Source organism: Topomyia yanbarensis, chromosome 2, assembly GCF_030247195.1.
Source record: "Topomyia yanbarensis strain Yona2022 chromosome 2, ASM3024719v1, whole genome shotgun sequence".
In the NCBI taxonomy this organism is placed as follows: domain Eukaryota; kingdom Metazoa; phylum Arthropoda; class Insecta; order Diptera; family Culicidae; genus Topomyia; species Topomyia yanbarensis.
Genome location: NC_080671.1, coordinates 295330497 through 295345888, shown reverse-complemented (window position 1 = coordinate 295345888; position 15392 = coordinate 295330497). Strand labels below are relative to the sequence as shown.

The 15392-nt window shown below is 34.9% G+C and overlaps 1 protein-coding gene across 8 annotated transcripts in view; it reads right to left on the bottom strand.

Annotated features, from left to right (window-relative positions):
* LOC131683301 (protein sex-lethal-like) overlaps positions 1-15392 on the bottom strand; it is an 814973-nt gene that overhangs the window by 424453 nt on the left and 375128 nt on the right. For 2 of the 8 annotated variants that reach the window (XM_058965150.1, XM_058965151.1), the window contains exon 6: positions 13958-14018. The exons of the other annotated variants lie outside the window; for them this stretch is intronic. In XM_058965150.1, coding sequence (XP_058821133.1) covers positions 13966-14018 — 53 coding nt within the window. In that variant the 3' untranslated portion in view covers positions 13958-13965. The remainder of the gene's footprint in view (positions 1-13957; positions 14019-15392) is intronic. 8 annotated transcript variants of the gene reach the window in all.

Sequence of the window (15392 nt, the reverse complement as noted above, 5' to 3'; positions counted from 1 at the left end):
TACCCGACATAATTTTTTTTTCATAAGTGCCATTTACTATTTTTCATATTCACATTGCCGCTTGTACATGTGGAATATTATCCTAAAGATTCAGCATTTTTAGTTATACAGCTTAGAAGTTGAAAAGTGTTGCAAGTTACCACGTATGGCGGTAAATGACATTTCCCCAATTATATCGTACTTAACCAGCCATGGAATCATAGTTTGGAGAAATGTAAAAGGCACAATTGCGCCACAAGATTGATTGAATCACTAGACGACGGTGTGATTTTCTTCTACACAAAAAATTAACGAAATACTACATGAGAAAAGTATGTCTTAACTGTTGAAACAAAAAAATGCAAAAATATGGGCATTCATTATCGAACCAATAACCTAATAGCTTAAATTCGTACAAATTGTGGCCCCATTTCCCTTGGTATACGAAATTATCATAACTGAACGAAATGAGAAACCCGCTTTGTAAAATGATTTCTATTTTGTAGTAAAACGATAATCAATTTTGTATTAGCACTACTCTTGCTCAAACCTGCGTATAACAGTAAACCCTTCTATGATAAGGTCCTAACTTGGCCTAACACCATTAGCGTTAACGAAAAGAGACATCATATAAACCGAGCTGATAATAGCGTAAGCGTTACCAAGTTTTAAAAGAACTGCCACACATACAAGCACAGAGGTCGATTTCGTTTTTACGCGTGATACCTTCCTATATAAGGATTTTTATGTACCCTAGAGCAGTGGTTTTCAACCTTTTTCGTTCCAAGTACCCCTTTCCGAATACTGATCCCCATGATGTACCCCTTTCTAAATATTATTGAACATCACCCTGTCAGAAAAAAAAGGTTTTCAATTGGATGAAAACCATAATTTTACAATCCGGAACCTGTTTCTGAGCACCTTTATTAAGCATCTCAATTCTTGACACACTGAAACAATCAGCCTTATTCTGCATTACGACGGATTGCATTTTCGAACGAATGTGGTTCGATCGAAGCAGGCTCCCATTTGATTTTACTGTCGTTATTGAGAATGCAAATCAAATTCGTTCGAAAAAGCGATCCGTCGTAATGCAGAATGAGGCTGAATATATAAAGACAAACATCCGACGGAGAATGTTGGATAATAAGTTTGTCCCGCATAATTCACCCCCTACATTCGTCTAATTTACCCCTGGGGGTGAATTCACCCCCGGTTGAAAATCTCTGCCCTAGAGGATAGAGGACAATAGGCAATGTAGCTTTTAATCAAGTTCCATGAAATTAAAGCTAATGAAAACATCCGAAAACACTATTACTCACAAACACTTGTAACAATTTGGCACTGGGTGGAAAAATACGCAAATTTGTGATACACTCTCCGTAGATTGTAATGCTTGTGAAATACATGACTCACCACTAGAACCCTCTAGAAGACATATGACGTATCCAAACGAACATGAAATTTGACGTATTTCTATTGTGAATATGTTGAATTTCACGCTCGTTTAGATACGTCATATGTTTTCTTCTTCCTCATGGCCACACTCTAACTAGAGTGTTCTACTCACCACCTATGTAAAGTTCAACCGGAATACTGGCTGGTTCTAGTTCGTATTCCGGCTCCTGTGACAGGCTCACTTCCGGCTTATCTTTACCGGAACCATCCTCTATTTTCGTACATGTTTTTGTTTGAATTTGTTCATATAAACGTTTATGTTAGTTTAGCTAGATTAAATAATTTTTATTACGTATTCGCTGGGCCGCCGAGAGGGGAGGGGAACGTGGTGTTTCCCCCCGGGCCCGGAGCCCTGTAGGGGGCCCGGACTTTGAACAGAAGGAGTTATTCTGTCAAATATTTTTTCAATAACATTTTATTTGAAAATTCAATTAGAGTTTCAATGTTGGTATGATTTAATTTCCTCCAATTTCTACTATAAAGTTAATCGTTTTAAAACCACCTGGTTTTTATTGAAGTAGAATTTATAACCAAAGATGACGCTCTGTAAAAATATTTTGAACGCGAGGGTCTGCATTTTTTTTTCTACGTGGTTAATGGACAACCCTCAGGTTGAAACGAATGTTACACCCAGCTAGTAAGTAAATCATAGATTTCTTTATTCACAGCTGCTGTTTTTTTATAATTAATTATATCTCCGAAACCTCTAGATCTTTCAAATAAAAATATGAATGAAATGGAGTATTCAAGGCAGTGAAAATCAAGAAAATCCATTTAATGCGTATTTTGTTCGTACAAAACACAATATTTTTAAAGTTAATATTTTTTCTTGAAACTACACTGATTGATTTATAACCAATGAAAATCGGTTCAGTGGTTCAAAAGTTATGAATTTTTGAAAAAAAAAATCAACTTTTGAAAAATCACAATTTTTTAACCCGTCTAACGTGGAAAGGGACAGCCTAATGACGAAATAAAAAATATGTATCGATTCTACCAAATATTGCAGAATTCTGAGAGATCGTATAACTTTTTTTCATGGAATTTCTGTATATATATATATATTTTTTTTTTTCTTTTTTATTAACGACTTATAGTGAGTCAATCTTTTTCCTTTTTTATATTGTAACGACATAATTATATATATATATATATATATATATATATATATATATATATATATATATATATATATATATATATATATATATATATATATATATATATGGAAATATACATTTTTTTTCAAAAATTCATAACTTTTGAACCACTGAACCGATTTTCATTGGTTATAAATCAATCAGTGTAGTTTCAAGAAAAAATATTAACTTTAAAAATATTGTGTTTTGTACGAACAAAATACGCATTAAATGGATTTTCACTGCCTTCAATACTCCATTTCTTTTATATTTTTATTTGAAAGATCTAGAGGTTTCGGAGATATAATTAATTATAAAAAAAACAGCAGCTGTGAATAAAGAAATCTATGATTTACTTACTAGCTGGGTGCAACATTCGTTTCAACCTGGGGGTTGTCCATTAACCACGTAGAAAAAAATGCAGACCCTCGCGTTCAAAATATTTTTACAGAGCGTCATCTTTGGTTAGAAATTCTACTTCAATAAAAACCAAGTGGTTTTAAAAGGGTCATATTTCAGCATTATTTATTTTGTGTCAAAAATCCAGAAGAAGCATGAAGTAAAACATTTTTATAACATTATTCGTTTTATTTTTCACAATGCATTTCATTTCTTTAGCTACAATTTAACATATATTTCTTCCATCGAAAATGAATACCGATTGACAATAATATAGTTTTCATTTTGAGGTTTAAAACTATGGAATGACTGTGTTCCCGAAATTTGCTTTACACGTGTATAACGATTTTTAACTTTTTGCCTTTCTCATATAGAAAGGATATGCAATCACTCTGAAAACTAACTTTCTAAACGAGGTCTGGAGGGCCGAGTCTGATATACCATTCGACTCAGTTCGTCGAAATTGACAAATGTCTGTATGTGTGTGTGTGTTTTCAAAACTCACTCACTTTTCTCAGAGATGGCTAAACCGAATCGCTCAAACTTGATTTCAAATGAAAGGTATAACGCTCCCATAAGCTGCTATTGAATTTTTTGTCGATCGGATTTTCGGTTCAGGAGTTACGGTTTGGAGAGTTCGGTCACCCAGCAAATTCCCATATAAAATGGCAACCCCATGTTGTCCAAATGCTGTAAAAAATATTAAAAAGGGTGCAACATAACTCGAATTAGCGGATCTAGATCACTAATGATCATTCTAAACAGCTTTGACCACGTTGGCCACCTATGACGGTTCTTGATGCCCCCAGGTACTTTCCAAGTTCGTAAGTTAATCTCACACCTTTTTCTCAGGGAATTCTTGACCGATTTTCATAAACTTGGTTTCAAATGAAAGATACAATACTCCCATGGACTGTCATTGAATTTCATTCGTATCTGACATTTGGTTCCTGAGTTACAGGTTGTTTATTGCGACCACATAGGAATTTCCCATATAAACCGGTAAAATCGTAATACTTAAAAGGATAAAAATCCATTTCTATTTGCAAGTCTAGATCACATCATTTCTATTTGCAAGTCTAGATCACTGATGGCCAATCGAAGATTCTTTGAATATAATGTCCCCTATTATCAGTTCCGGAATTTTCGGGTTCCTGGACATATTCCAGAATTAGTCACATCGATTACTCGGTGATGACTGAACCGATTTTCATAAACCAAATCTCAAATGGAGGGTATAATAGGCTGTTGGGTGTTGCATACTCCATCAGCCCGCTCTCAACTTCCCCTCACACCATCTCTTTCTACATACCCGCCCCCCTCCCTCCCCTTTGACCTATATTCTCTTCATCCGCCATATACATTTTCCGAGAATTTCGTCCCATAGCCATATATTATAAGTGAATTTGGAGTCGCTCAGCTCAAATTTGATATCGAAAAGATCAGATCAACTCATATTATAGTGATAAAATGATTTTGTCATATTTTATGATATAAGTTTTGCCAATAGTTGGTAATGAATACGAAAGAGAACATAAATAACCTATCTGATTTCATTATCGTCAATTCGGTCCTTGCGGATTAGATTTCAACGTACTTTAGTGAACTGTAACTTTCTTTACTACAAATTTTATATAAGATGATAGAATCTATCGACATTCTTACTATGACTTTCAGCTATCAACTCGGTATCGTTTGTTGGTTTTAATCGACGATTTTATTAATTGTGTGTCTAGGCTATCCTCAATTCGGTTGATTTCTTAGCTGTAATTTCGATTTAGGTATAACACTTTTTTTTTACATTTTAACGACATTTAATTCGCTTGAGATAACTGGGTTGGGTAGGAAAAGTTTTGAAAATTTAGAGCCATAGTACTCAAATGAGAGTAAGGATGTGAAGTATACAGATCGGAAAACTAGAAGCCTTTAGCTTCACAAATTCTGTAGCATAAGCACATGATTTATATATATATATATATATATATATATATATATATATATATATATATATATATATATATATATATATATATATATATATATATATATATATATATATATATATATATATATATATATATATATATATATATATATATATATATATATATATATATATATATATATATATATATATATATATATATATATATATATTTAGTTAACGTACTGGATGTAAACGAAAATATGCTTTAGTTTAACGCAGATTATATGTTGCAATTTACCCGACATAATTTTTTTTCATAAGTGCCATTTACTATTTTTCATATTCACATTTCCGCTTGTACATGTGGAATATTATCCTAAAGATTCAGCATTTTTAGTTATACAGCTTAGAAGTTGAAAAGTGTTGCAAGTTACCACGTATGGCGGTAAATGACATTTCCCTAATTATATCATATTTAACCAGCCATGGAATCATAGTTTGGAGAAATGTAAAAGGCACAATTGCGCCACAAGATTGATTGAATCACTAGACGACGGTGTGATTTTCTTCTACACAAAAAATTAACGAAATACTACATGAGAAAAGTATGTCTTAACTGTTGAAACAAAAAAATGCAAAAATATGGGAATTCATTATCGAACCAATAACCTAATAGCTTAAATTCGTACAAATTGTGGCCCCATTTCCCTTGGTATACGAAATTATCATAACTGAACGAAATGGGAAACCCGCTTTGTAAAATGATTTCTATTTTGTAGTAAAACGATAATCAATTTTGTATTAGCGCTACTCTTGCTCAAACCTGCGTATAACAGTAAACCCTTCTATGACAAGGTCCTAACTTGGCCTAACACCATTAGCGTTAACGAAAAGAGACATCATATAAACCGAGCTGATAATAGCGTAAGCGTTACCAAGTTTTAAAAGAACTGCCACACATACAAGCACAGAGGTCGATTTCGTTTTTACGCGTGATACCTTCCTATATAAGGATTTTTATGTACCCTAGAGCAGTGGTTTTCAACCTTTTTCGTTCCAAGTACCCCTTTCCGAATACTGATCCCCATGATGTACCCCTTTCTAAATATTATTGAACATCACCCTGTCAGAAAAAAAAGGTTTTCAATTGGATGAAAACCATAATTTTACAATCCGGAACCTGTTTCTGAGCACCTTTATTAAGCATCTCAATTCTTGACACACTGAAACAATCAGCCTTATTCTGCATTACGACGGATTGCATTTTCGAACGAATGTGGTTCGATCGAAGCAGGCTCCCATTTGATTTTACTGTCGTTATTGAGAATGCAAATCAAATTCGTTCGAAAAAGCGATCCGTCGTAATGCAGAATGAGGCTGAATATATAAAGACAAACATCCGACGGAGAATGTTGGATAATAAGTTTGTCCCGCATAATTCACCCCCTACATTCGTCTAATTTACCCCTGGGGGTGAATTCACCCCCGGTTGAAAATCTCTGCCCTAGAGGATAGAGGACAATAGGCAATGTAGCTTTTAATCAAGTTCCATGAAATTAAAGCTAATGAAAACATCCGAAAACACTATTACTCACAAACACTTGTAACAATTTGGCACTGGGTGGAAAAATACGCAAATTACGTCCTAACTTGGCCTAAAACCATTAGCGTTAACGAAAAGAGACATCATATAAACCGAGCTGATAATAGCGTAAGCGTTACCAAGTTTTAAAAGAACTGCCACACATACAAGCACAGAGGCCGATTTCGTTTTTACGCGTGATACCTTCCTATATAAGGATTTTTATGTACTCTAGAGCAGTGGTTTTCAACCTTTTTCGTTCCGACAACAATTGAGGTTTTATGGTAGTTTTATAGCCACTCATAAAACTTAGATTGCACTTGTAGCATGCTATAAAACTTCAATTGTTACTTGGGCGTGCTATGGAAGAACGTCAGTTAAGATTGCTGAATGAGACCAGCCCGCGTGTGAAAGCCCCAGGTCGCGAAAAAAAACCCGTGTGCGGAACGATATTCGATTCCCGCAAATATCTGTCAGCAGCAAAAGCCAGCAAAGAAGCTTAGAGGTTAGTTAATTTCCATTGTGTTTTCTTTATAGCTACGAAAAAATAGAGTCCGCCGGGAAACTAAACAAGAACCCAAGTAGTGTGCAAATAACTACTTACATCATTTGTAAAATTTTTCAAATGCTCGCATTGACACAATGATCAACCAGGTGCTATTCATGATTGAGGCTAGAACCTAAGATGCGACCCGCGGATTCGAAAAAAAATAAACGATTGTGTGCAGAACACGACCACGGTGACATTGAAAATGTAGAGTGCAATATAATTCGCGGCGTGCGTCGGCGGTGAAATATGATGATGAGTTATGTTCTATCAACGACCATGCGGTAAACTTGGGTGGAAAGCCCAACTCCTGCCAGCAGAAAGCAATGGATTCTTCACATTTCCTGCCTTGAGCCTGCCTAGTCCTAGTTTTCTGTGTTATTTTTATAACTGATTCGCTCTAGAATACCTATCTTGCAATTTCATTGCTTTCGTTTCTCTTAGTCTAAAATTTTCCGAAAACAGCCTGCAAAATCGATACAATAATCTAAATATCGCACTTTACTCTCTTCAAGGATATGGTCGAACAAAGTATTCATTTTGTCGAGTAGTCGTTGATAAACACCAATTGAGTTATTTGATGCCAACGAAACATGCACATATACAATCATACGCGGATTAATCTATATGAAATGGAAAAAAACAGCATTATATTTTACGAATACTCCAAACATTTTACATCGCTTGTCATCATATTAAATTTATGTAGTTTTCCCGCACATATATGAAAGCTAAAAAGAACTACTTAGTGCGAAACCATTCAAATGATATACATTTATTTAAAAATTTATTTATCGAGTATTTAAACAATTGCTTTGAAACCTATTTATGTTGAGTCGATAAGTTTCGAGTTAAATTACAATATATTTCTTTCGTTTTATTTAAAAGACAATATTAGTTAATATTTTTATGACGCTTCGATTTTCGCTTTACCATTTCGATCAATGCATACCATTTTAAACAACAGCCAGTACGGTGCCAGGAGCCATGTATAAATGACGTAGCACTTTGGAGTGTAGAGGGGTGTAGCAAATTTGTGACGAGGGGGAATGTTGTGACAAAATGCTACGAGGGGGAGGGAGGGATCGAAATTCTCCGAAAAAAGCTACGTCATTTGTGTACGGCCCCAATGGGTAGAGTTAACATTTTCAATACGCACAAATTTTAATCTTTTATGCGGAACGAGTACCTGAATAACTCGAAATGAGCGAGAGAGTGCCTGTGTAAATACACCGAGCTTCAAGGTGTGAAGCTCAAAACAATCGGCTTTCCAAATTTGAGAACCGTCGATTTGTTTTTTGTCAGTTTATAAACTCTAGTGTTGCAAAAAGCATCGCAACGGCATGCTCTCAAATAGCACTAAGTGTCGTGACACTCAAGTTTTGGTGTGCAAAGCAGTTCACAGCGCACTGCATAATTTAGATATATCTGTCGGCTACTGCTATCGTCTCCTATGCGACGTTCGACCAGAGAATGAGCTAGAGCTAGCCCGTGCAATGCTGAAAGTTATATATCCGAGGATGACGTCATCAGCAAAATCAATACAGCCAATCAGAACCATGGAATGGAGACATCACGGGCGCTTGGCCGCTGGATGCCTAGACCTGTCGTTGTCCACACCCCCAGCGGTAGCAGTAATCAAATGCAGCACCCCTTGCAGCGCATTGTCAACTGCTGTTCTTTACGGCCCGACGTTCGACGGGAGAATGAACTCGCCCGAGGAATGATATTCTTTAAATAGCCGAGGATGACGTCATTCATAGAAGCGTAGTGTGCTGGGTGCTCAAATCTGTCGTACGAGACGCTATAAGCACGATGTTACTTCTGTTCATTATAAGCACGATATTCACTTAGCAAAAAAGCAACAACTGATTCAAACAGGCACGCGGAAATTTTTTTTACAACTTTTTGTGTTCGTTTGAATCACTAAGGTGCTCCCTATTGACGGCTCTGCCGGGGATGGATTGACTGATGCAGAGGAGTTTTCACGTTTTCCAAGATCTATTCATTTTTGTTTGTTTTTCAATAGTGTACTATTGAAATACAAAAACACCATAGCAATAAAACATAATTTCAGTTAATTACGAATCGTTTGGTGATAACCAGATGGAAATCCGTTCATAAATAACAAAGTTATTAGCGTTCAAAATAGTGACACAAAAACGTGACATCGTTTGATTTTATTTTGTAGAATGACACCTTGCCCCAGATAGTGCAGTAAGACATTTTCAATGTCGGAAAAAATTAAAGAGTTGTATGCAGCACACCACCATGACATTGAAAATGTAGTGTGCAATATAATTCGCGGCGTCGGCGGTAAAACATGATGATGATGTTCTATCAACGACCATACGGTAAACTTGGGTGGAAAGCCCAACTCTTACCAGCAGAAGGCAGTGGATTCTTCACATTTCCTTTCGATCATGGTCACATGAACCTGTCTAGTCCCAGTTTTCCGTTCTAAGTTTATAACTAATTCGCTCTAGAATACCTATCCATCTTTCAATTTCGTTTCTTTTAGTCTTAAATTTGCCGAAAATAGCCAACAAAATCGATACAATAATCGAAATATCGCACGTTTACTTTCTTCACGAGTATGGTCAGTTAAACTGTTTATTTTGTCGAGTAGTCGTTGACAATCGGGTTGTCAAACATCAATTGAGTTATTTGATGCCAACGAAACGCATATTTATGTGTTTGGATATATACAATCTTACATGGATTATAGAGCATGAGCATGAGCGCTACCCATCGTCAATGTGCACGTTTCGAGAATCCTATCCTTTGAAATGTCAAATGTCAATAACGACGTCGACCACGTACTTACAATCATCGGGGAAGGAAAGTAATGTATCTCCACGTTTATCACGGGAAGGAGTTCTTGTTAGTAGGATGGGATAGGGTAACTAACCAATTTTGGACCCCTAGAGGAAGTGAAATTACGTGAACGTCAAAAAAATATTTGCTTGCCTATGTTTTTTAATGGAATACATGCACGAGTCTGCTCCAAAATTACTGTTCTTGAAAGAAAACTGTCAATGGATGTTTTATACATTGACATAAACTCGAAAATGATATTTCTTCACAGTATGAATTTTTCACATTTCGGACCTTTCCACACCGATTTGGACAGTGTTCCAAGCATATTTTGGACACACTGAATGGGACTGAATATATTTTGGAAACAGTGAAGGTTTTTCTACTAAACTGACTCGTTCTCATTGCAGTATATTTAATGTATGAAAGAAGAACATAAGCAAATCAGTAACTGCCAATCAAAAATGGTACATTAATCTTTATATGGAAGGCTGACTGCATGAAGTATTTTTTAGTTCTATCATTTTGAGAAATAGAAAAACTTTCGGTACAATTAGGTTACTGCAGACTTAACAAAGCAGCATTAAATGTTATGCAAGAGAGTTAACAATAATATATTTCGTGTAACAATTCATCTGTAGCAGGATTATGAAGTAACATCCTCAAGTGGATGATAAATCAAGGTTCAAAGTTCGTCAGGAATCTTCTTGTACTAAATATTAATTTTTAATTCTTTTGTTTACGAGGTGGTTTCTTGTTATTCTTTCTAAACTCAGTTTTTCTTTGTTTCTCTTCCTTTACTTTCCTTTTTTCTTCAGTTTTCGCCTTGTGGTATTCAACTGTTCGGCGCAATGTTAAAACAGCAGGACTACGTCGCTTGAATCGTGATGTTCCTGTTCGTGTGAGTGTTTCAGGCGATTCTAGGAATTCAGTAAGCACACTCTTATTATCATTATTTAGCTCTGATATGTCTCTTAGATTTGTCAACATATAGCTCGTCGAATTCAACAAATTCGAACTACAAATGTTCTTCAATATGGATTTCAGAAGTCTCCTCTTTGGTCATGTTACGGTCTTCAATGCAATGTTTCTCAATCGTTTGATTTTCGACATCCATTGGTTTGAACATTTTCAAATAATTTGACCAAAATTTAAATAATTTGACCGTTACGAAATTTTTCACTTTTTGATTATTCTAACTCGATAAACAAATAGCTGTCAAGAAAGAAAATCCAAGGTGTCCAAAATAAGTTGATATCATTTTTTTAAGACATATTGTGGACACCATTCATTTGAGATATTTTAGATAAAACATTACGAAGAAACCTTTTCAAACACGTAACATGCATAAAACCAAATCAGACAAACTAATTAAATCGATAAAAATATTATAATTGTACATTTAAATCCAATTTGAAAATGTATCATTTCCACCGGTTCTTCTTGGCTATCGTTGAAACATGAAACGTTTTCGGTGATATATTTGAAAACTGTGGATTCTGTTTAATTTTAAACAATTAGAGATGAACTAATGCTATTGAAACTTAATAGACAACCCAAGGAATGTAATTGCTGCATCAAACCAACCAAATGCAGAGAAACTTGGCAGTGTAGGAGTCAAATACATTAACAGGGTTCCAAATATGTAGGGGTACAAATTAGGTTGGTTACCCTAAAGTTAGACAAAATCTGGATTCACCTTGATAAGTGATGCGATCTATGTTACTCTCAGAACTGTTATCATGTGTTTATTGCATATGATAAATTTATCGTGTGTTGAATTAATTCGAGAATGCTCGGTTCGTAAAAAATGCAACTTCAACTCCAGACAGCCAACCGTCGGGAGTGTTGCTTGTGTTTAATTGAATTACGATCACGACGCGAACGACTATTATTCCATGCTTATGCATTCCGACGAAACACAAAACAATTAAAAGCGGTTACCTTTACTGCCTCGAGATATTTATATACAATCATAAGCGGATTAATCTATATGAAATGGAAAAACAGCCACATATTTTACAAATTATTCAAACATTTTACATCGTTTGTCATCATATCAAAAGTATGTACAGTTTTCCCGCACATATATGAAAGCTAAAAAGAACTACTTAGACAGTGCGAAACCATGCATATGATATGCATTTATTTAAAAATTCATTTATTGTGTAATTTAACAATTACTTTGAGACCTACATTTGTTGAGTCGATAAAGTTTAACTTCGAGTTGAATTACAATATATTTCTTTCTTTTAGTTTAAATGGCTTTAAGTTAGCGAAAATTTGAATCGCGCTTCGATTTTCGCTTTACCATTCCGATCAATGCATTGAACTTAATGCATACCATTTTAAGCAACAGCCAGTATGGTGCCATGCATAAATGACGTAGCATTTTAGGGGGTAGATGTATAGCACATTTGTGACGAGGGGGGATATTGTGACAAAATGCAACGAGGGGGAGGGAGAGGTCGAAATTTGCCGAAAAAAGCTGCACTGTTTATGTACGGCCCCAATGGGTAGGGTCGATATGGGTCGAGCTAACTAGTGCTCAACATTTTCGATACGCCCAAATCAATTACCCGAGATTTTAATCTTTTATACGGAACGAGCACCTAAATAACTCAATTTTTTCAGACACGCACCGAAATGTGCAAGAGGGTGTGCCGGTGTAAATATATCTAGTTTCAAGGTATTCCACGAAGCTCAAAACAATTCTCCAAATTTGAGAGCCGTCGATTTGTTTTTGTCGAAGTTTAAAAGCTCTAGTGTAGCAAAAAGCAACGTGGTACTAGATTCATCGCTACGGCATGCTCTTAATTAGCACTGACACTGGGTGCCGTAACCCTCCAGTTCTGGTGTGTAAAGCAGTACACAGCGCACTGCATCATTTAAATATAACTGTCGGCTACTGCTATCGTCTCCGCTCCGACGTTCGACCAGAGAATGAGCTCGCCCGAGCAATGCTGAAAGTTATATATCCGAAGATGACGTCATCGGCAAAATCAAACAGCTAATCAGAACCATGGAAAGGAGACGTCACGAGCGCTAGGCCGCTGTATGCATAGACCTGTCGTCGTCCCCACCCCCAGCGATACCAGTAATCAAATGCAGAACTCATCGCAGCGCATTGTCTTAACATGCCTGGCTGCTACTGCTGTTCTTTACGGCCCGGCATTCGACGGGATAATAAACTCGCCCATGGAATGATATTCCTTAAATAGTCGAGGATGACATCATTCATAGAAGCGTAACTACTGATTCAAATAGGCTCGCGGCACATTTATAAGTTTTCGTATTCGAATGAGTCACGTAAGTGCTCTCTATTAACGGTTCTGCCTGAGAAATCTGCCTCACGAATGGAAATTTTCCCTTTTTTCGTGAGCTTTTCAATTTTATCGTTTTTCAAAAGACTGCTTTTATTGCAGAGATATTACACCAATATTTAAGTGAGGTGTTCCTGAATCGGTTGATGTATAAATGAATAAAATCCATCTAGAGTTATACTCGTGCAAGCCTTACATAGTTTCGTTGCATAACACATGTTTTAGATTTTAGAATGACACCTAGCCCCAGATAGTGGAGTTATACATTTTCAAGTGAAAAAGGCAGAAATAAATAAAACGAGGGTTTAGATCAAACTAGTACGCGATTACGCCTCTTCTCTTATTGGTGTTACAAGTATATCTCTGCCCCACACTACAATAGTGTAGCACCGTCATAAAACCAAAGTGGATATATTTTAGTAAATAATTGAATCCCGGTTAGGGGCTGTTCATATATCACGTTGAAAGAAAAGTTTTCAACCCTGATATCTGCAAGACATAAACATGGAAGTAACTGTAATTGTTTATTGATACGTTTCCAGTTTTGTAAATACTATTAGTCTAAAGATGAGAAATATGATTTAGAAATCTCAGTTTTATATGTATATTCTATATAATTATTATGTATATTCTATATATTTGATATTTTTCTCTACCAGAATCTACCGATTTTTGCACTAGCGAAACACTTCTTCCATCAATCGCAATTGAGTTTGATAAAAAGGTCAAGTCGACTTTCAAGACCATCGGAAGTTATTACCGTTAAAAACTAACATTTAATAGTACCTTAAATATCAGTATGGATAAGCGTCGATTTTTGTCCGGTTGTTAAAGTCCAATCCGTCAGCTGTTTAGTTAGTCCATGACAAACCACAACAAAAAGAAATAAGAAACGTATATATATATATATATATATATATATATATATATATATATATATATATATATATATATATATATATATATATATATATATATATATATATATATATATATATATATATATATACATATATATACATATATATATATATATATATATATATATATATATATATATATATATATATATATATATATATATATATATATATATATATATATATATACTCACTAAAATTAAATTCATAGAACGTGTGCTATCGCTAGATTTGAACAAAGCATGTGAAATATGATACTACACATGCCTACGTCAAATTCAAAATACAAAGAAAACACTATGCAAAAGTTTGTGATAATGGTAAATACAACAATGAAATAAACTATTGGCATAGAAGTATATATTTGGTGTATGGTAGGTAATCTTGTAGATATAACACAGAAAGCTTGAATAAAAATGGGGAATTATTGCCTTATAAATTGCAGTGGCAACTATCCTAATTTTTACATCCATAACGTTTAGGCAAATCAAGAGTTGATATCAGTCATATTTCAATGTATAAATGTTCGAAATTCTAGAATTCAAACAGATTCTAATTTCCAAATGAATTTGTGCTTTAGTCGGATATATTGAGAATTAGTATAAATAATATTGTAAAAATAGTTCACCAATAGAGTTTCATGTAAAACAGAGCGAAAAGATAATGAAAGGTTAAGTTTGAATAAAAATATGGCAGCAGTAAAATCCCAGTAGCTGTCTATAGTGTCAAATGGCGCTACTATAATCCTGGCGGTTTTTAGTTCAACCGAATTATTCTTGTTTTTCGATGTTTAAATTGGGAAAACAACTATTTTTTTCTTTTTTTAACATTCTTTCGTGACGTTGCAACGTTTTCACGCGCGTTCATTTCGTAAATCTATGAGAACCTTTTCAAATTAACTTCTCCAATCATTCTTGTGATGGATTCTTTAAGGGGCACCGTTGAGCACGAAAAAATAGTCATTTTTCGAGAATTTTTCTGGACGCAATAAAGAGGTGAATTGAGATCTTGTTAAATGAGATTTCGTGACTAACGACTTACCTTTCAATATAGGGGCCCCCTTTCAAAATTTCGGAAGAAAAATGATGTAAGATTTTGAACGCTTATATCTTTTGTTGTGCTGAATGGATTTAATCAATTTCTTCGGTATTGTGTCGAAAATATTTGTGCCAATGTTGTATTAAATTTTGGAATATGTAGGACATTCATTATCAACGGAAAAATAGTGTTTTGAAAAATCTTTCGAAAACGCCTCGGAAAAGTGAAAATTTTCAGCCCATCCCGCACAGAGCGTTAATATG